Genomic DNA, 23,506 nt, shown 5'->3' with positions numbered 1-23,506 from the left:
AAAATATGAACTTAGAAGAAGTGTAAACAGTTGCATGAAATCTATAAAGTGCAGGTAAGAAGATGACAGGTACAGGAAGAAGAAAGAAATTAGATTATGAGGAGAGAGACCAGCAAAATCAGCTAGGAAAAATCCTAAGGAGTTTTTCTGTTATACAGCTAGCAAGAGACAGAATGATTGTGAGAGAATAACTCTTCTATACTGAGAATGTGTAAGAGTGACCAAGGAAGAAGTTATAGTGGAACTGATTACTTTCTAATGTTTTTCATATCAATGGTAATGACACTGCTATAAGGAAGCAGGAAGTTGAGGAATCAATACTTCAACTCAGTTCCTCAAAGGTGAACAAGGTGGAAGTCTATAATTGTTTGTCATCTTAATATGAACAAAGCTACTGGAATGGATTGGATTTCGCATGTTATGAAACAGTACTAAGGAACTGACACCTCCGTTGACTTTAATGAGACTTTCAGGTCCTCAACAATCCCTAATGAGGAGAAAGAGGGCAAGATTATTCCACTGCATAAAGGTGGAAGCAAAACAGATGTTTCAAATTACAGACCTGTCTGCATTTCTGGAGTGGTTATTAAGGTTTTGAAGTTGGTTAGGAATAGAATACAGGATTGGAGAGATACGATTCTGTATAGAAAATCAACATGGATTTGTTAAAGGAAGGTCTTGTTTCACTAATTACATTTTATACGGTGACTAGTTCTGGATAGGGGTGATTCATATACAGTGATATTTCTGGATCTGCAAAGGCATTTGACAGACTACTACTACTACTAAGTGTATAAGTAGTAGTAGTTACACTACTTACACTATAAGTTACAGCAAACAGGATTGGATAAGAAACTGGCTTTCTAATAGATATCAATGTGGTTGTGTAAAGAAAAACTATTAGCCAGATATGGTATTTCTAATAGATATGGTTGTGTATAGAGAAGCTATGTCTCTCAAGAGAGTTGTGGGACTCTACTGGTAACTCTCAAGAGAGTTACCAGTAGAGTCCCACAGGCTTCTGTCTTGAGACCACTGCTGTTTAATTTGTTTGTTAATGATATTGTGAGTGGTTTGCAAAGGATATTCAGCTGTTTCTAGATGATGCAAAGTTGGGCAAAATTATTAGGAATGATGCAGAGGGACATGTGCTTCAGAGTGATTTGAATAGATTAGCTATATGTACAGACAAGAAGGGGATGTCAATTGACACAAGTACATGTAAGGTTTTGCACTTTGTAACTCAGAAATGTAATGCTGTGTATCATACTGGAGGTGTGTTGTATTAGAGGTGGAGGAAGCAAGGAATCTTGGGATATTGGTGGATTTAGAAATGAAGTTGAATTTTGGATTTAGAATTGAAGAACCCAATTAGAAGTAAAATAGTGATAGATAATAAAATATTAGACAAGTAAATACTTTCAAATACTTGGGATGTGATTTATCATACAAAGAAGAAAAAGACAGACATTAAAATATCAAACTTTGTCAAAGTAAATGGCATAATAAATAATATATTTAAGCCAACCCTAAGAAAGACCATATAATGTCTTGTCAAAACCAACTCTACCATACAGAAGCGAAACATGGACCATAAAAAGGAAAGATAAAAAACAAATTCAAACAGCAGAAATGAAATTTATCAGAAAAACAGCTGGATATACCAAGTGGAACCATAAAACAAATGAAGAAATTTTACAATCCCTGAATATAAAACCAATTAATTACTACATAAGACAGTATAAACAAAAATGGATAGAACATTTAAATCGAATGGACAACAGCAGACTACCAAAAATATTATACAGATATAAAATAAATGTAAAAAGAAGAATTGGGAGACCAAGAAAGAGATTGCATGAGACCAGAACAGGCCACCTGGCCTAAAATCTATGTCAAGAAGAAGAAGAAAAATTGAAGTTCAAATGACATATTTCCAAAATGATAAAAACAGCACACGGAAATGCCAGTATACTAAGAAGTCAATGACCACTACTAACAATATAAGGAGCTTATCAGTGATACCCAGGATATTTTTCTAGGCACTGAGGAAGGAAAGGGGATTGATTAGAGATCATTCTTGGGAACTATGAATAAAAGTGTGGTACATGTTTTTTTTTTAATAGAGAGTAACTGGTGAGTGCACAAATACCAAACCAGTTTAAGATGAGGTATGATAGATGTTATCTTGGTTATTGAAAGTTTATTTTTCACTTGGTTAGAGTATAATAAAATTAGTTTAATCCTTTATCCAAGTGTGAGCAAACAAAGTTTGCACCTGAAAGTATCTTCAGGACTGGGGTAAGGTGGTACAACACCAGGGCAACTCGTTGCAAAGGTGGAGCAAGTTAACAACACTCCTATCTCAGTATCTCCTATAATGCAAAACACATCTCCTTGCAGATATGTCTAATGTTATGCATTAAGGGAAGGGCCACTACCTTACTGTTATCTTGGTTAGAACGTATCTTACTATTGCCTCCCACAGCAAACATCTAAAAAAAAAAATAAAAAAAAAAATCAGCAAATATCTACTTGTATTATCATCACTAATATGAGAAATAATACCATAATTCAGAATAAAGTCCCATTTCAGGATGAACATTTTTAAAAATTACAGGTTCATCTTGAGGTGTAATGCAAGCAACAGGACTTGGTATTATTTGTTAAACACTAGTATTCGGAAAGGCTATTATGTTAAGCCATTCATTATTTATCCGTAATATATATAATCGCCATTTTAATATTATTAAACGTTTCTTTGCAACAACAACAAAAAAAAAAAAAAGTCACGGATCAAAACCTATTTATCTCCCTAACTCACAAAATATTAAATTAAACTCTCATATTCCATAAGATAACTTTTTTTTCTCGACCTTAAAACGTCTGAAGCCTTATCCTTATAAGGACTGGCTTAAAGGGGCGAAGCAAGAATGCTTTTCAAATTCCCCGTTATCTGTAGAGGACAGTGTAGGGATAAGGTGTTATTGAGCAATTAAAGCTCTGATCATGGCAAGAGGGTAACAGCAATAGCCGAGCCTCAGTTAGAACTTCATTCGCTACAGCATTGCCATCCATTACCCTCCAATCGTCTGAAGCCTAAATAAAAAAACTTCAATATATAGAAATGCAAAGGCGACATCTATTTAATAGAACAAATGGAGAGGGCTAACCAAATAATTTAAAATCACATAATACTAGTATTGTCAAAAGTATTGAAGACTGTTCAGTGTACCAAAATGTAACTCACACAAAGGTAATTAAACCGACTACTTTAAGCACAAAAGCTTTCTTTTTTTTCTTTTCAGGAGGGACACACAGATGTAAAACATACATGTGGAGTATTTGCCACGAGGCAACCATGCATCATTTCTACTTACTGGTTTTCTTTTCGATGGAGCCCATCTTAGACATGTACACGTTGTTGATAAATGTGCAGTTGGAGCATAGTCCTGTTTCAACTTCTCCGATGAAACTTCCCATAATTTTAGACGACCATCGGGACTTGAATATGTGAAATATTCACCTTCACTCGATAACGCCATTGGCATAGCTAGTGATTGCATTTCACTACACGTGATAATAGCAATACAGAACACAATAATTCACGCAGCGCCATCTTGAAAATTATCATTAAGACAAGGATTATAAAATTTTAACCTCGAACCAGCCTAAATATACAAGACGCCACCTTCTATTCGGAGAGTCAGTGAAATATTCAGATTAAATAAGTGCCAAGTAGACCCAAGAACGACCGTTCTAAGTTCGATTATTGTTGCTGACTATAAGTACTTTTTCAGAAACATTTTTTTCAACGGGTTCTAGAGCTAGTCGATTTATGATTTTTTCTTGACCAAAAATTACAAATAAGGTGATTTTTTTTCCCCAGAAATTCAAGAAAATGACTATAGAGCTCACACCATTTTAGAGAAAAATTCGATTCAGAGATGCCCTTTAAAATCGCTGATATTTTACCTAGCTATCTCTGACTAACCAAGGGTGCAGTTGACAAATCCCTCCCCTCAATGTCGAAAAGTTAAATAGGACAAAAACTGCTTCGTCTACACCCACTGGGGGAAAAAGATGGTAGAGTATTTTTTATCTAAAAAGCTCTCATCAGGTAAAAAAAAACTAATTTTTTTTTCAGTTAACTCTTCGGAATATAATTGACCATATATTTAGAGTCCATAACATTACAGAAGTCTGCGCGGTTAGCCGAGTGGCTATGTGCTTCGTAACGACTATATGCATGGGAAAGGAGTGTCCTGGGCTCGATTCCCAGGAGCTTAGGAGCTTTAATAAACTCCAAGAGGAGCATAGGATCTTTCTCAGAAAAGCGCCTCCGTAGCGCAATTGGAAGAACGACGGTACATTGCGTCCTTCGATTGGAATAGGCCTAAGTTCGATTCTCGTCGCGACGGGAGGAATCTTTATCTGGTCGATTTCAATCGAAGGTGAGTTAGCCGATCTCATACGGAGGTAGCAGGGTTTTTTCTCCCGGAAACTCGGGTTTTTCATCCCGCATACATACAAATCGGCCCTTCAGAACACACGCAATTTACAGACAAAAATTACTAGTTGTGGTGGTGTTGGAGGTGGGCGGTAGATGGCGTTGATTCGTAGTAGAGGTTAGGTGTAGAGACAGCTGTAGGTGTCCTCCCGCGATGAGTCTTCGGACTCCTTGGAGGTATCAGGAATAATAATAATAATAATAATAAAAGTTAGCTGGTCTTGGGCGTGGACTGCAGGGCTTTCTCCACAGTTTATCTGGAGTTTTTCCTCCCGCAAGAGGCAAATCGTCCCCGTGAACACACGCATTTACAGTCATAGGACACATCATGAGACATAGTGCTAGCCACCTCATCCTCAGGATGGATACAGCTGAAAGGCTAAGGGCAGCTCCTAAGTAACAGGCCAATAGGCCTAATACGAAAAAGGGAGAAGAAGAATATCATTAGAGAAAAATATGTAGAACATAATAATATGCCATAATTTTATTCACCTACAAAAACCCTTGAATTCCATTTGGCATGATGGCCGTTGAAAAATTCTGCAACATTACAGAATAGACAAAAAATTAATACAAATGATTTATTACCTGCACTCATCTTCTGAAATGATGGTTGAAATCAAGGGGAATAATAGCACTCACTTTCCAGTTGAGCTTCGAGTGAGACAATGGTACAAATTATCACCAATGTTATTTAAATGCTTCCTCGAATATGTCGTAAATGAAAACTGGAGAATTGTGATATTGGAGTGAAAAGAGGAGGTAGAAAAAAACAGAAAAAAAGTGCAATAATTTTAGGACAATTTTAATGTTAATGTTGATCTAGCAGAATACAAATCACATCTTCAGTTAACCATCACAAAATAAACTTACATTTAAACACCTAGGCAATATCTTTAATCATAATGGCATATCAAGACAGGATATTAGAACAGTAATTTTAAAAACAACAATAACACTCCAAAAATCTATCACCACTATGGACAGATAACAAGCTTATAATTACCAACAGATTATGCTTTTATTGTTGCACTAGTTAATTAACTACTTGTATGGAGAAGTGAAACATGGGCTTTTCTAAAACAAGATGTAAGACATTGCTAATTAATAATAATAATAATAATAATAACAAGGTGCTATTATTATTTGTCACCTCCAGGGAGTCCAAAGACTCGTCGAGGGAGGGCATCCACTTTACAACTCTGCTTCCACCACTCACAATCCACCAGCTGACCTCAACTATAACACCACCATGTACCGCCGACCACCACCACCACTAGTATTTCCACAGACAATCAAAAACCATCCTTGCCCAAGGGGGGATTCGAACCTGCAGCCTCTTGACTGGAGAGCGGTAAACCCTGGTCTATACGGTTTACCACTCGGTAAACCGTATAGACCAGGGTTTCTCGAACTGTGTTCTGCAGAAGATGAATAAGTGTTCCGCGAGATGTTCTCCTGGAATTTGTCATTTTAGTTTTCTAAACATTTTTCATGAATAAATATTTTATAGTGGAAATATTCTGAGGAGAATAATATTCGTGAATATGTCGAAAAGCTCAGACACAAAACGCCTAATAACATCTGTGTATCGTTAATTTTCACACATCGAAACCTTTCAACATTTGGGAAAGGGAATACCGCTGTTTATGACCGGTCATAAAAATTACCTGCAAGCGGACTATAACAATGGGCGGCGTATCCTCTGTCCTTAAAACTGAAGGAAATAACATCTGTGTAGCAAATGTCAGTGACCAAGCAGCATATTTTTAAACATGGAAATATTCATGAATTATTGTTAATTTTTACACATTGAAATCTTTTAATAATTGTAAAAAAGAATACCGCTGTTTGCGACCGATCATAAAAATTGTCTGCAAGCCGATTACAACAATGGATGGCGTATACTCCGCTCTCAAAACTGAAAAAAATTGTGTTGCAAATGCTAGTGACCAATCAGCAAGGAAATATAGAGAAAATTTTTCGACTAAAATTGAAGATCGAGGTAGTATGTATCCAGTTCTCGAATCAAGTAATACTGAATATTTTTTCACAAGTTCATATTGTATGGTGAAAGTTTCGAACACCGTAGTGCCATGATTTTTTAAAAGTAATAGGCCTGCAGATATAATTTTAATATGAATAGGAGACAAGGCTTTGTTTAATTTTGGTATTAAAAAATCTCTTATTGAAGGTGTTGTTTGTGACGCAACAGTTAGTGAGACATCCACCACCAGCCTACAAAGCGATCTCCAGAATGTACAAAAGGAGGGGAAAACTACTATCACACAGGAGAAAAAGTCTGCATTCACTCATAAGTACTTATAATAATACTATAAATTTTTGATCAGAATGGGATATGTCAATGAAAATCAGCACAAATTAATTTAATGATGTTTATGTTTAATTAATTATTAATTAATAATTAATGATCACTTCTTCTTCTTCTCTCCCATAGTCCTAAATGGACTGCTGGGTCATTCATGGCTGGTAGGTGATATTCTTTACTAGTCTCCTTCAATCATATCGGTCTCTTCTTCTTGATGTCAGTTGAGAAAGGGAGGAATTTGTCCATTTTTTGTGTTCTCAATCCATTTTAATCGAGGTCGGCCCCTAACCCTTGGTCCCGGAACGATTCCTTCTAGTGTTTGCTTTGGAATGCCACTAGCTCTCTCCACATGTCCGAACCATTTCATCTATCTTCTTCTGATGACTGTCAGAATATTTTTCCTTCTTCTCCCATCTATTGAATCAATCAGTTTTTCGGACATCTTCATTGGTTTCGTGAAAGGTATTGGAAATTCTCAAAATACTTCTGTAAGTTTCCATTTCAAAAGATAGGCGTCTCTTCTCATCTTCCCTCGATAAAGTCCAGGCCTCACAACCATACAAGAGGACAGAATTCATTAAGGTGTCAATTAGTGTTAGTCTGGTTGTGATGGCTATTCTGTTATCTCCCCACAATGGTTTTAACTTCTGTAGGGCCACGGTTGCCTTAGCAATTCGGTATTTAATGTCGGTTTTTGAACGACCATCTTGACTCAACGTGCTTCTTAGATAAGTGACTTTACATTCTCAATTTGTTTATTGCCAATTTGTATCTTGAAGAATTCAATGTCTGATTTTGAGTTTATCATTGTTTTTGTTTTTGTATAATCCATTGTATAATCCATATTTGTTTAATGTTCCGAAAACGCGGCTAGTTATCTCTTGTAATTCTTCTTGACTTTCTGCCAGAAGATCGATTTCGTCTGTAAAACGTACGTTATTTATTTTTAATCCAATAACTACTATTCCAGTGTCATATTCATGAAGAGCTTCATCTATGACATATTCCAGAAACCAATTAAAAAGAAGAGGGGACAAGATGCATCCCTGTCTTACCCGTGCTGTAATTTTTAATTTCAATTCTCATATCAGATGAGAAATAAAGAGATTTAATCATAATAATGTTGTTGTCAGTACCATAATGTTCTAAATTTTTCCATAATACCTCATGCCATATTGAGTCAAAAGCTTTTTGAAAGTCTACAAAGTTGTGACAGATTATTTTGTTATGTTGTATGTATTTTTCGCATAGTATGGATATTGTAAAAATATGGCCGATTGTACTTCTCGACTTCCGGAAATCCGCTTGTTCATCTAATAGTCTGCATTCTATTTTCTTTCCAATTCTTCACAATAGTATTTTTAACAGAATTTTGCTTTGATGACTAATAAGGCTTATTGTTCTGTAGTTGCTACATTTATTGCTGTTTACCTTTTTAGGAATAGGTACAACGACAGACGTCCGCCAATCAGAAGGCCAAGTCTCTAAACGTCCTAGAATAAATTTAGCAAGGTGTCTATGATGATTAAATTGGTTAACTTCTTTTGTCATTCCTAGTATTGTCATACTGTACTGATGATGTCCTAAGATACCTAGGACGAAATATTTACGTAATAAACAGCCTACTACTGTGATTCACGTGTGTTAAATTCAGTCATGAATTCTCCGCAGGTTTCTCTATATAATCAAGTCTATGATGATGTTATCTCCTTCGCGTATCAAATCCATTGTAACACCATCAATTCCCGGTGATTTTCCTATTTTTGAAGAGCTAACTGCTGCAATGATTTCTTTTAATATCGGGTAATCTCCTTCCTCCAAACCTCCTGGCAAAATTCCGTCCCAAATATCGTCAGTCAGTTGAGGATCCTTTTGAAAAAAGCATTGTTTCCATCTATCAAAATAGTTGATAGATGGAACATTTCCATCTATCAACTATTTTCTGGTTGTCTGTGATAGGAGTTCCATCTTCATCTTCTATGCTCCAATTAATTGCAGTAAAAGGTTTGGTTAACTTCTTGATAATTTGAAAAGCACTTTTAGAATTATTTTTATTTACGTCCTCTTCTATATTTTTGCATTCATCTAATATCCATAAGTTTCTAGCATGTTTCATTTCTTCTTTAATATTCTTAGTAATGTTTTTTACTGTTCTCTATTATCACCGCTATTAATATGAGATTTCAAATATCTTCTTTCGTCGCATAGGTCGAAAATATTTTTGGTTATCCATGGTTTATTTATTTTCCTTTTGTATCCAAGGATTTCTTCAGCTGTCTAAGTTATAATTTGTGAGAAGTATTTGGTTTTAGATTCAATATTATTATATTTCTTGAAGCTTGTGTCAAAAATTTGATTTAATTTGTATTTATATAATATATTTATTTGGGAATCTTTTAATTTTTCTATATTATATCTTTTACGAGTTGATTTTGTAGGTAATATTTCTCTCATTTTCATATTCACAGTTGTGATGACCATGTTTTGGTCGCTGCCAATGTCAGCTCCAGGAAATGACCTGGTTCTTGTGAGGTTGATGAGTTTTTAAATCTTGTGCTTACAAGGATAAAGTCAATCTGATTGTGTGTTTTACCATCAGGGGAAGTCCATGTTCATCTTCTGGAAGTTTTATTGGGAAACAGAGTATTAGTAATGGTGAGTTCATTTTGTGAGGCAAAACTGATCAATTCAAAACCTCTTTCGTTTGTCTCCTAGTCATGCAGTCCGACAAATGGGAGATAATCCTTGCCGATATCTGTTCCAATTTTGACATTCTAATCGCCATGTACAATCAAAACGTCTTTTCTATTCACTCCGGTGATTGTTGCATTAAGTTGACCATAAAACTCCTCTACGTCGGAGTTCTCGTGGCCTGTGTTTGGGGCATAGACCTGTATGATGGTGATATTGAGTGCTTTTCCTTTTATGCGGACTAGAGAAATTCTGCTATTAATAGAATTGAATTCCATGACAGAATTTCGTGATGATTTATGTATCAAAAATCCTACATTTTCTTCACCGCTGTAGTCACATCCATTGTAAAGAAGTAAATGTCCTTCATCTGTTGTTAGCTCTCTCCAGTTTTGGGCCATCGAATTTCACAAAGTCCAATAACAGTCCATTCATATAATTTTAGTTCGTGCTGTAGTAATTTGAGTTGGCCTGATTGTAGTAGAATCCTAATATTACAAGTTTCGGTCATTAAATGGTTGTGGAGTTTGAATCTGAATCCAGTTTTTCCATTTTTTTTTGTCAGTGGTAGTGGTGATTGTAGCGCCAGTCGCTAACTTCTCATTGCCACCCCTGGAGCTGCTACCAAATGGCGAGGCGGACCTTGTTGAACCGGGCGACGTCCGAGTCTGCTTGGTGTGCTGTGTTAAGTCCTTCACCATGAATGGCTAATGGGCAGTAAATAAAGACAGATGGTACCACTCTCCTCTTCTGTCTTCCCCTGCTAGCATTTAGCTGGGAATATAGGTATGGCCTTCACGCGTTGAGCGGCCCTACTAGGATATCACTTATCAATTAATAATAAAAACAGCTAAATTAACAATTAATTAATGCATTACAAAATAACCAAGGTATTCCATGAAAATTTCAGAATTTGTGAAGTGTTTCGTCGTAGGAAAAGTTTGGGAAATGCTGCTATAGACAACTCCTAAAGATATCACATTTTACACTACAAAATTTGAATGAAGACAAAATATCTGTAATTTCGCTGGTCCAAGAGAAAACATTATAATTGTGATTCGAAGGGAATATCTGACTTGGAAATATCAGAAGATCACATGATTTACCAATGCAAGTTCTTGAAGAACATATTTCGAGAAACTCAAAAAAGAGGCAGACCTAGATTAAACTGGAGAGACAGTATAAATAATTAGACATATGATTCCCTTACAGAACTGAAAGTAAAGTATCAACCATGGACAGTGAAGATTTTGGCAAGGAATATTGCCTAATATCTACTCTACGGTCCTTCGTATACTGTGAGATGAAGAGGAAGGCTTTTGCCTGGAGAGCTGATGTGCTAATCATGGGACAAACAAGGCTAGCTTGTATGTATATACATATGCATACAAATACATAATTGTTATCAAATTAGTATGAAAATATGTAATTTTTTTCAAAAATTGCCTTATTTAAATTAAATTTTAAGGAGTTTGTGTAGCTCAGTGGAAGTGGTATTGCACTCTTCAATTTTAACCAACCGGAAGAAAGAGCGTCATCAGTTTCATTCATGTTGCGAACTAGAAGAACTTTTTTAAGCCCTTTTTTAGACCGTTCTTAAGTTAGACGATCTCTGGCACTGACAAGTTTGTTTGTTTTTTTTTCTCCCTAAACTGAAGAAAATCAAACGTAGAACCCACACTATTTCAGACATTAAAATATTGTTTTAGGGTTAAGGACCACGAGATGGAGGCACTTGTTGAACCGTCTCTTCACTGCGGATAGTTTAAATTAGTCATAGCCAGCTATCTCTCTATGATTGGCTAACAGTGGAGATTGAACTTTCAACTCAGTTTCGAAAAGTGACATAGGGTTATAACGCCCTCGCCTACTCCTACAGCAGCTAAGACTACTACTACTACTCCTTCTCGCTGACAGCTAAAAGGCGTTAACCGATTGATTGATTGAAATCAAATTTTAATTATAAGTGAATAGGCGCGTGTAGCTTAGCAGAAGTGGTGCTCGTATCCTCTGCGCTAGGTCGCCCGAAGATAGACTTAAGTTCAAATCTAGTTGCCGAATGGAGACACTTTTCGTAAGCCTTTCTTAGGCCGCGTCCCTAGTTAGTAGATCTCTGGCACGATGTGGTTCATAATATGGGTTTTCAACGGAACGCCCTGACAGAGTATATTTTTAGATGGTTAACAATACCTAGCTGGAGAATTAACTGCCAATCTACAAAACCTAGATAGGGTTAAAAGGCCTCGTCTACTCCTTATAAGAGAATAATAGGGGATATCTGATGAGTATAATCATCAGATAATCCCGTTTATTAATAATAATTATTATTATAAACACATATCACTATGAAGATAATTGTTCATAGGGAATGAAATTTTTTCGTTACATTCAGATGGACGTAATTTTCATAGCTATCGTAACGCTGGAGTGAACTCTAAACTTTACCTGAGCATCATGGCTCTTGTATCATGTACAGTTCAATATTTGTAGAAAGGGATGTTGCCTAAGTAAACCCCGGATATTTTTGCTCCTTACTTGATCTGTTGTATTTGAATGAAGAGGTAGCATACCAGTTTGAATGCCATAAGCCTGTGAAATGGAATTTTTTCATTTTTATGACATTGCATATAATTGTTTCTCTTTTCGTATTACTATTATGAAGTCTTGACATCTGAGGTCAGAGCAACTTTCAAAAGTTTTTCCATCCCTTCGCTTCATCTGGACAGTGTAACAAGTAAGGTAATATATGGGTGAGCTGATTACTTTCAGAAAGAGGAACGCTTCCCTATACATTAAATTGACTGCCTGTTATAAGGACCATATTTGTATAATTTCAAACCATAATCATATTCAACGCTGTCAAAACTTTTTATTGGTTAGCCGTCTTCGTGCTCGGTTTTCTTTGCAATTCTGGTTGCTGATTATGGGTGGCTTATCAATGGATGGCTCCCACCAGAGTACATTTTTAAATAGTTAAGAACAACTATCTGGGATACCTTCCATCTGTTTACTATGGCCTTTTAACTTATTTTGTAGTGTCATATTCGTGCTAGGTTTTCTTTGCAATTCTGATTATAGGTGGGCTATCAATGAATGCTCCCGGCAGAGTACATTTTTAAATAGCTAAGGACATCTATCTGGGATGCCTTCTGTCTGTTTGCTATGGCTTTTTAAAATTATTTTATAGCCAGTCTTCATTAAAGATATCGGTCGCCAGTTTCGAATTAATCATACGAGTGTAGTCTATATATAACATATTACAGGGGTACGCTGGAGAAGTTTTCTTCCAGTGTTCGAAGGAGGAATCGTCGAAGTCAGTCTCAAATAGCATAAAACACGCTCATATGAATCCATTCATCCTACAAGTTTGTCTTTGGTAGGGAAATATATGGCTGATCTTTTCAGCTCTTCTATAGTGAATTGTGTTTTCCTAGGTTATGTTGAATGTTGGAGCCATCCTTTTTGCTTCTGTTAAGAATATCTAATTTGTACGGTTCACATATCGATGTATAGTTTGATAATACTGTGCTTTTTAAGAACTATTTCAATGATTTCTCTTGGATCTTCTTTGGTGCTGTCATCTTGCAAATGGATAACTGATCAATGAAATTTGGTTCCGTAGAAAAATGTGTACTCAATTGTTTGTTAAGTATACATTTGTGTGCTGCGATCTAAATAGGTTTCTTTAGCTATGTGTTCCAAGTGTGCTTGTAAGATCTGAATGGGCTGAATAATTATGAAATGAAGAACTTAAACTACAAAGAAGAAATGAAGAACTTAAACTACAAAGAAGAAATGAAGAAAGAAACTGAAAAAAGAAATAAAGAATTATCTTACAAGTGATAATTAAGTGGTAGTTCCAGTTACCTTATCGAAATATATTCTCTTGTTAACTGTAGAGCTGTGTAATTCGATCGGAATTTAGGATTAATAACCACGTTCTCGTGACATCAGTCATCTGTTCGGATTGGATTATCACTGTGAATAATTATAGAGCAAATACATATCCTGGATCCTGAAAGAGGGTATTTTTGATGAAGCATTGCACACATCTTGACCTGAATAGTTTGGAGAAGATCGAAAGATGCAATTCAGCAGTGGATAATTTGAGATAAAAGAGGAGATTAGAGATATGCATCCGACCAGAGAGACACAGTATCTTTTTTGATATATAGCATCTTTCGCCTAGCCTGTTAATGACATTCAATAATTAGGTTACGTGAAGTAAGATCAGGTGAAAGACTTCTTTTCCATGCTATTGTTTGTCTTCTGTTGCCTGTATCTAGATATTTTTAAAAGTAAATTAACACCATGGGTCGAGGAAATTATTGGAGAAGTACAATGCGGCATCAGGAAAGGAAGATTGTGCACAGATTACACATTCACACTCAAACAAATTACAGGAAAAAGAATAGAATTTAACCTGCAAACATACGTGGCCTTCTTGGAATATGAGAAAGCATACAATGAAATTAACAGAACAAAATTAATTAGTATATGTGTAAATTGAAAGCTCCACCTAAAACCACCAAAGCAATAGTAAATATAATGGAAGAAAGCTATATTAAAATTAATAATGAAATAACAGAAAAATTTAAAGCCAATAGAAGTCTCATTCAAGGAAGTCGATTATCACCAATACTCTTCAAGATATATATATTGAAGAGTATTTTTCTCTTTTTCCATATTACATATTATATATATATATATATATATATATATATATATATATATATATATATATATATATATATATATATATATATATATATATATATATATATATATATATATATATGTATATATATATATATGGAAAAAATTTCAAAAGAGTGGAGGAAAAACAAAATCATAGGAATAAAAATAGGAAATAAAAATATTAACTTACCTTTCGAATGATTATAATCAAGTTATTTTTTCTAAAAATGAAGTCATAAAAAATCCAAAAAAAAATTTTTAGTCCTATCTAACTTCTGGAGACTGAGTGGGCGGTTCAATCTCCACTAGTACCCAATCAGAAGTAGCTGGCCTAAGGCTATCACTAATTAAGAGCACTCAGTGAAGAGTGACGGCTCAACAAGTGCCGCCATCTCGTGGTCCCTAACCCTAACACTCCTATTTAATGTCTGAAATAATGTGGGTTCTACAGTCGATTTTCTTGAGTTTACGAGACGAAAAACCCGAATTTCCAAGAGAAAAACCCCGCTTGCTCGTTCCAGAGATCGACTAACTCGGGAACCGGCCGAAAAAAGCTTAGAAAAATTCCCTTCAGTCGCCGACTAGATTCGAAACCAAGTCTTCCTTGGTGCAGCCAAGCGCCGTGGTATGCAAACGCCACATCCACTGAGCTACACAGGCTCTCAAATGAAGTCAATTAAAATGAAGTCAATTACAGAAAATGAAGTCAATTACAGAAAAATCTACAAGTATTGAACAAAACAACAGATCAATATTAGATGAAAATCTCAATAAATAGAACGAAATTAATAGCATTTCAAGGTAAAGAAAGTAAAATATGAAAACTCGTGATCCACAACAAAGTAATAGAACAAGTGAACAAATTTAAATATCTAGGAAATTACATACACCCCCCCACACACACACACACAATGGTGAAATTGACATTAAGTATAAAAAACAAAAATTCCTAGCAGTCATTGGAAATTTAAGCAGACACTTCAGAAAACAGATGTCTAGAAAAACCTAAATAAACTATATATAATAATAGCCAAACAAATTCTGAAATATGGCAGTGAAACATGGTCTTAGGGAGGCCATGATAAAAGACAAGTGTAAGCTGCAGAAATGAAGTTCCTAACAAAGCTAGCAGGCTATAAAAGAATAGACAATATAAGAAATGTAGAAACAAGAAAACAATTATCAATAATGAAGACATCATAACAGAAGATATCCCAAACTATAGAAAGAACTGGAAAAACCATGTAGAAAGGATGAATGAGGACAGATGGCCAAATATCACCTGGTAATTTAAACCAAAGTGACACCGATCAAGAGGAAGACCCAGGAGGTGATGGGCAGAAGATATTTTAAACCCTTGAAAAGCGTTACAGGCAAACAGTTGCCTAATGCGGGAAGCCAAGAAGAAGAAAATTGTTAGTGCCAACATGCAGCTAGTTCCCAAGTGTGAAATAGTTGACATCTTTGTAACTTACCACACAGTTAGGGTCAACAATAGATTGGAGTTTCTACCTATATGGGAACAGGTCAACAAGAGATAAGAGCAATTATATAAATCCGAAGAATATTGTTGCTCTGGCATCCTGTATGGTACATAGATGGTAGAAATGTTGAAACTTTTGTGATTTGGTATTTTCTATATGATCATTTAAGGCATAGCCTGATTCTTCTGCAGACAGCCTTGTTTTGCATAACGAAGACAGTGGATACTTAGGCTACTGAGGTCCAATACCTGTGCTCTATTCATTTTCCATTTTATACATGGAATTCTCATCCAATTGAAGGAATGTTTCTAAGCCATTCATCGCACATGTTCTTAAGCTAAACAAACTTTGGCACGAGATAAAGGTCTTCTTTGGTTGGTTTTTTTTTTCCTTCCACAAATTTATATTTTAATTCCCAACTCAAGGGTATCAAACATAGAATGCATTCTATTACGAGAAATAATGAGCGTTAGGAGTGAGTGCAACTAGGTTGCACATTTCTGTCTCGTGCACTATCTCTCTATAACTAGCTTTCCTTAATAGATTGAACCCACTGTCTTTTGCATTTATAATCGTATTATGTAAATGACATGTATTCTACTGGCTGGATGAAAAACCAGAGTTTTCTTTAGAGAAAAAACCTGCCAACTCCACACGGTCTGGCCCCACTCTCAGTGATAGTTTAGCTTTCGCAACGTCACCAAGTTCAATTATATGTTGTTATTTATTACTTAATATCTGTACCCTTTCTACATTTTACGACGATAATGTGGCTTCAACTAAGAGAGTTTAAGGTCGAGTTATAGGCAGATGTGTAGATACCCGGGCTAGTGATTTGTAGTTTTTGTTGTTGTTGCCCTAAGGACTCGTCTTTCCATTATGAATAGGGAGTATTATTTACTGACAGTGTTGGCTCTCTGATTATGTTTTGAAGGTTATCACTATAACTATTACTCCAATGCTCCAATAAGTGATAAAAAGAAGAATGACGATTCTCATATCAGTTTACTAAGATCTTTGAGTAGTTGTCATGTTTTATTTCATTATATGTTTCCATATCTTTACTAAGATTAAAGGGTATCAAACTTTTTTTATATTACAGTATTTATTTATTATTATTTATAGTATTTATTTATGCAGCATTGGTATTTCTTCATGTTCCTCTTCCACTTAGCGCATTTCTGTCTAAACTGTCATGTAAACAAATAAACCTACAGGATGCTTGGTTTCAGAAGACCTGAATTTGTCCAAGAGAAACCTTTTCACAGCGAGAAGGTCACCGAATGGTTTGCGGTTTTGAACCATGGCATAATTGGGTACTACTTTAGTGAAGAGGGTGCTGTAACCGTGACCCTGAATAGCGATCGCTACATCAAAAATATGTTGGTTCCGTACTTCCTATTTGCATAGGATGTGTTGTGCAAAAAACATTCGGTTTAGTGCACAGGTATTTGGTTCTAGAGCTTATTTATCAGAATATTTCACCGGCAGACTCATTTCGAGTTTCAAAGAATTCCTGTATCCTTCACGTTCTCCTGATCTCACATCCGTTGATGCCTTCGTTTGGAGTATGTTGAAGGAATGGGTGTTCCACCATGACCCGCATTCAAACTTTTATGACAAAGTGATAAAAGTACACGATTTGTTCAGCAGATGTCCCAATCCTTGTTCTCCATGATGACAGAGAACCTTCGCATGCTCTATGAAACCTGTCTTGAAAGACAAGGTACCCATTTCGAGCATGTAATCTACCGTCGTTATTATTTTATTCGTCGAAGATTCTGCCGATAGTTGTGGATGTATATATCGTAATGTGGAGACATATATTTCTTTGTTAATAAACCCGTTTACTCCATAACATTATCGTTGTAGTAATTCAATAGTTTTTTTTCTTGCGCCATATTCCATTAGCATTTAATATTATTGAATGTAAATAAACCGAGATTTCAAAAAGAGTAGCTCTCAAATCACTGAAAATAGCCACATATGAAATTCAAACTACCCCTGATTGAATAACTGCAAAAATGGAAGGAAGAAAATGTCGATACAATTAGTCTTAGAGTCTTGGTCATTTAGCATGATATAGTTTCGTTATTTTTATATTAACTTGGAAAGTAGATAGAGATAACATAGCAGTTCCACTAATTACCAAATTGTTATTAAATAATAAAATATAAATTACTTGGGCTAATTATTTACGAAACCACCGTACAATTCTCAGTTATTGATACTTGGGACAATATTTTCCTGATCATTTCATTTTCCTGGATACCAGGAGATGTGAGTATTACCCACTTCATTCGATGAAGTATACTCGTATTGTAAAACTTCATCATTCTAAGGAATGGCCCCACAAGGGTAGGGCTGACAGGGCTCTAGCCTAGGGACCCGGATTAGAGGGGGCTCGTCTTGTTGGGTCGGCCAGTTAAGTGAGAGAAAAGACAAAAAGAAACTTTACAAAATAAGAATGAATATATGCTGAGAAGGACAACTAGCTTTTTTTGCAATCGCTTCCAACCCATTAATCCATCTTTTCATACTTATGGTTACGCTTCTCAACTTCAAAATTGAAAGGATTTACTTTAGTTTTCGGTTTTCGTTCGCCCATCTCGCTTTCTATGTACGCCGTCGTTTCAATTTTTTCTTCTGCAAACCGGGGTCTTTTATCACAAACTTTTTCGTCTAGTCTGGTTAAAAGTTCGGAATAATATTCCACAGTTATTGTTTTACCCTTTTCAAGATAATTAGTGAACAAAATGCCTTTAGCATTCTCAAACACCGATGCAATGACCTTTCCTGCTGATGGAACCAACTTTTTCTTCCATGGCGCTGAATAACCTGCTTCTGTCGATTTGACTGCGCTACGAGTATAAAATGGAACAGAGGCGCAAGATCGAGATTTTTGGATGCATCCTGCGCATCCAAAGATCTCGTGAATAAACCTAGGTTCATCAAAGTAATTCGAGGATTATATTGACTGCAAATAGACACTTGGTATCCATGATATTATGATTGTATATACATGTTAAGGTAGGCATGAAATGAATAATAGATTTTTTAATGATTTATTTGGAGTTCATCTAGTTTCCGACTAGAAGAACTTTTTTTCCTTTCCATCCCTTTCTCGAGCTATCCGATATTTAGCGCAGGCAAGCGTGAGCTTTTAGTTTGGAGTCTTTAGAGTCTTTAGAGATGTTACCTTTGTTTTTTCTTTAATTGTTTCATTTTTATTTCCTACACGAGAGGTGAAAAACCTATAGCACTTTGTAAACAAATTGGTAAGAAGGAAGAGGAATATGTTTCTCTAAGAACTGGAGATTGTTGTTCTTCGGAAATTGTAAGGAAAATTGTTGCAAATCGATAATCAGATTGTTTTAAGTCAGGAGTAGCCAACCTTTTACGTTTCATGTGCAAATGTTTTCACGTTAGAGTTCAGACGCGCGATAGAACTCTTATATTCTTAAAACCTCCCCGTAAAATATGTTACTATAAACATTAATATATACATGATATATTTATTTAATATAAAACCGTGAGTCTTTCTCCATAATCTGACCCAAGCACTATCTTCAGTTCTATTTTAATCTGATGTTGTGTTTTACAGTATCTGTTAAGATCATATCTTTTATTATTTGAGAAAGTGTTTTCGCAAACAATTCAAAACGGTTTTTCCTATAGGATTCGCTATACACAAGAACTCTTTTCCCACTCTTCATTGAATTCGCGTTCTGTTTTTCTTCAGTTTTTCTTTGGCACTGTGATGAGTATTGAATATAAAAACAAGGCTTAACTTTCGAAAAAGTACAAAATTGCAAATTTTTACAAAAGGCGAACAAAGCACAACTCCGTAGCTTACGAATATCAATTGTAAACTGACTGAAAAAACCTGGAACGCATCGCTGTTGCTAACACTTGGGACCAAACAAGTGAATGTGCAAAAGATGTTCACGAAATAATAAAATCACTAAAATAATTACTAAGTTTTTTCTACAAGTAGGATTTTGATTAATACTTTTTGCATAAAAAAGCAGTAGTAAAGAAAGTGATGAGTTTTAAAAAAAATCATATTTGATATCCGTAGACACCGCATGGTCACTCTCGTACCGCAGTGAGTTTTAGGAGTGAAATCTTCTGCTAGAAGAAGTGGTAGGGTCACAGATGCCCTTTCCACACAGAGTTAGGAGGACAATCACCATGATCCCACGACCACTTTGATGGAGAGCAGATACACTAAATACTCGGCCAACCAGGCTGGCGTGATTAGATTGATATTATTAAAATCGTTTTTTGCAGATTCGGTCTCAAAGAATGACAAAATTTTGTAGATATGAAGATAGCGTTTTTTTAGGGATAAGATTGCTCTCATTAAAACACTGTCTTTATTTCTACGAAATTTTGTCATTCTTTGTGATGATCGAATCTGTGACAGGAGCATTTTACCCTTTCTCTTTATTTCAGACACTACATCTTTCCAATCTTGGTATACTCCAAGAATATATGTGGTATACTCCTATTTATGATAGAAAAAATTACTGTTTCAAAATTAGATTCATTATCTTCAGTCTCACTTTCATATATTTCTCGTTCGTCAGAGATGGTTGAGTTTCCTAATTAGGGCTCTTTAGGCATTTTAATGCAGCCGGCTTATCTTTCCTCTGCTGTATTTCTATAAGGATAAATAGGTTTATGTCTGTAAATATGTACGTTTATGGGGAAGGTCTGCAGGATATAAAATCCAACCCCTTCTGCAGGAATTCGAATAACTCACCTTCAGTTGAAAAGAACTGATGAAAGTTCTTCGTCAATGAAGAACTTTCATCTGTTTTCATTTGAACCCATGTCTTTTACACGATACGGCTTCATCCATACCGATTCAGCTACTGAGATTTACCATTCCAACCAACAAAATGAAAGCTCTGAATTTCAATATAAGCGAGACAGATAGATAGATAGATGAGAGAGAGAAGAAATTTAAAGTTACTCTAATTACTTGTTGTAATGTGCGTTCTCTAATTTATAATCTCTGCTTTTCACTGTATTAATTCTTCCGAAAATTGCACAAAAAATATCGTACAGCGAGTGAAAGATATTAATATTATTAATTATTATGTATCACTTCCAGGGAGTCTAAAGACTCATCGAGGAAGGGCACCTACTCTACAACTCTCTGTCTCCACCCCTCCACCAACCGCAACTATATAGCTTCATTAACTATATCAACGCCATCTATCGTCGACCACCACCATAGGTAATTAAACTTCGATTTTTTTTTTTTTTTTTTAATGCTTTGCGCGAAGAATGAAATTCAGAATAAAAAGAGAGAGGTTGTTAATAACAATGCATCCAGTTGCTGTCGCTTCGGTTTTTGTGAAGATTAATTTGTGTTTGACGATAATAAAATAGACCATAGCTTTTCATAATACCGTTTTTTTTTGGCTTTACTCTTTGGTTTCAAACATTTTTGTTTGCTGTGGTAGTCAGACATAACACTTGTCCTGATTGATGTAACTGAAATAGAAAGTAACACGAGTGAGGGAGCTTTGTAATAGCTTTTTGTTTTATAAAAGTTTCGGTGTTATGTAAATAATTTAAATTGTCGAGTAGATTTTAAAGGTGATGGCTCATGTGCAAGCTGATTATTCCACTTTATCAACGTCAGTTACTTATAGTGAACTCGGGTCGGATTTTCCTGTAACCTTTAGTGACACTTATACAAACTTGAATGAAGAAGAAGAAGATTATGATCCAGGTAGTCCTGGTACGCCATTGACCGAAGTATCATTTACGGTTCCTTCTGACAAGTAATAATATAATAAATTTCTGTTGAGAAACTAAGTGGATTCAGTACAATATTTTAAAAGTTTTTCTTTATTTATTTTTATAGCGAATTTGCCAACATTAATTTGTTATTCGCTTTTATAACACTGTTTGGTATTTAAATTTAAACAGGCAAAAATGTTCTCATTATCAATCAGTTGATAGATGACAGGCAAATCATTTGCATGGTGATACCTAAGCTGTATTAAAAATATGTTTACCTCAACCAGATTAAATCAGTGTATAATATAATAAATAAACGCTTCCGAAAGGGCTTTGTCCATCCAAGAACCTCCAATTCATCCACTTCTGTTCTCACATTGGTGTCTGTCACATATGCTCATGTGCATATGTGCATATGAGTTAGTGTTTTTAGAATACCATATTGTTGAGATGGGTGATGGTGTGATTGTTTATGTAAATATCTCCCTGTATGTGTGGGTTTTCTATAAACCAAGAATGATAAGGAACCATCTGGAAGACGTGATTAGTGTATCCAGGAAGGTCATTAACTTCCAGTTCCATTGTAAAGTGGATTTTTGGGTGTTGGCTATTTAAACGCGCTAAGAATGTATCCATTGTGTCCGGGCCATGTGGCCAAATAGCAAGCACATTATCAACATAGCGTAACCAAAACCTTGGTTTGATTGTGGCTGTATTGAAAGGGGGAAGACCATAGCTGTCCTATCTAATTGTTTGTATATTTTTCCTTTCCATATAAAATAATATATTTCAACTATTTAAATTCACGGTAACTATCAATACAGCCATGCTCAAACCAAAGTTTTGGCTACGCTATGTTGATGATGATGTGCTTGCTGATGTGCTACACTATGTTGATGATGATGGTGTATCCCACACATTGGATACATTCTTTAATGTATGGGATACACCATCCCATGCATTAAAGGAACATCTGAAAAGATATCCAGAGCGCTTAACAAACACCAACTATGCACCGTATTTAAACCGTATGTGAAATTGGCAACTCTCGTCCGTTCACCCAAAGACAGAATCTCTCTTTTATCACATTCAGGAGTGTGTGAAGTGTCCTGTTCATGTGATCGAGCCTACTATGGACAGACAGGAAGAACTGTGAACATTTGCCTCAGTGAACATAAAAAGTATATCTGGCACTATCGCTATGGCAAGTCAGGTCTAGCAGACCATGCTTTAAATACCCCTGCACACAGGATCGATTGGGAAAAAAAACAAAAGTGCTGCACAGAAGCTTTTATAAATCAGAGAGGTTTTTCCTGGAATCAACAAAGCCTTGAAACATACTCCAAACCTCAACAAGTATGGCTGTATAAATTTGCCAAAGATTTGGGAGACAGCATTTTAAGACCGAATTAACACCGACTTTCACTCTTTTTTTCTTTTTTTTTTTACATACATGGTGCCTAATTAGAACTTTAATCTTTGTGTTTGTATGTTACAATTGTTCAAACTAGTTTCATTGTTATACCGGATTGTGGTTGTCTCGTGTGCTGTGACAATCTTTTTTTGTGCTCTGAAGATGCTGGATAGAATACCAACAAAATATCAGCAATAAGTTAATAAATAGTTATTTCCTTATCAGTCTGTGTTCTCATCTATGCTATTAAAATTAATCAACAGTTTTTATTTCAGAAACTTTATATCTGCTGCTTAAGACAAAATGGCTAAAATGTAAATTCTGTTAATTAGAAGCTAGCACTTAACTGGGACATCACTGTCCAAAAGTAGACTGCTTACTTACACTATCAGAAAGATTTTGGTCTAGTTTATGCTTCCTAAAATCACCTGATCTAAAATTTCATCACTAGAAAGTACACTTCCCAAATATTTGAAGTTTTCTTCAAGACTTACCCATTTAAGTCTAACATCATTAACTTGTACATTTTCCCAACAATTTAAAACCATGCTTTCATTCTTATTACTATTAATGCATAACCTCTAGTTCTGTATCATACTGTTCCATTTGTCCAGTTTCTT

The 23,506-nt window shown here is 35.4% G+C and overlaps 2 protein-coding genes across 3 annotated transcripts in view; one reads left to right on the top strand and one right to left on the bottom strand.

The window, feature by feature from the left end:
• LOC150097737 (WD repeat-containing protein 43-like) overlaps nt 1–3,620 on the bottom strand; it is a 200,893-nt gene extending 197,273 nt beyond the window's left edge. Inside the window, exon 1 of the mRNA XM_090407367.1 lies at nt 3,381–3,620. Coding sequence (XP_090263493.1) covers nt 3,381–3,566 — 186 coding nt within the window. The 5' untranslated portion in view covers nt 3,567–3,620. The remainder of the gene's footprint in view (nt 1–3,380) is intronic.
• A 17,419-nt stretch (nt 3,621–21,039) lies between these two features.
• LOC150097736 (equilibrative nucleoside transporter 1-like) overlaps nt 21,040–23,506 on the top strand; it is a 220,988-nt gene continuing 218,521 nt past the window's right edge. For both annotated transcript variants that reach the window (XM_090407249.1, XM_090407250.1), the window contains exon 1: nt 21,040–21,513. In XM_090407249.1, coding sequence (XP_090263375.1) covers nt 21,329–21,513 — 185 coding nt within the window. In that variant the 5' untranslated portion in view covers nt 21,040–21,328. The remainder of the gene's footprint in view (nt 21,514–23,506) is intronic.

The sequence above is a fragment of the Typopeltis vanoorti genome, chromosome 17 (assembly GCF_054136105.1).
Source record: "Typopeltis vanoorti isolate ZY-2024b chromosome 17, IOZ_Tvanoo_1.0, whole genome shotgun sequence".
NCBI classification, from domain to species: domain Eukaryota; kingdom Metazoa; phylum Arthropoda; class Arachnida; order Uropygi; family Thelyphonidae; genus Typopeltis; species Typopeltis vanoorti.
The sequence above is the reverse complement of the archived record's forward strand: the minus strand, read 5'-3'. Positions and strand labels throughout refer to the sequence as shown.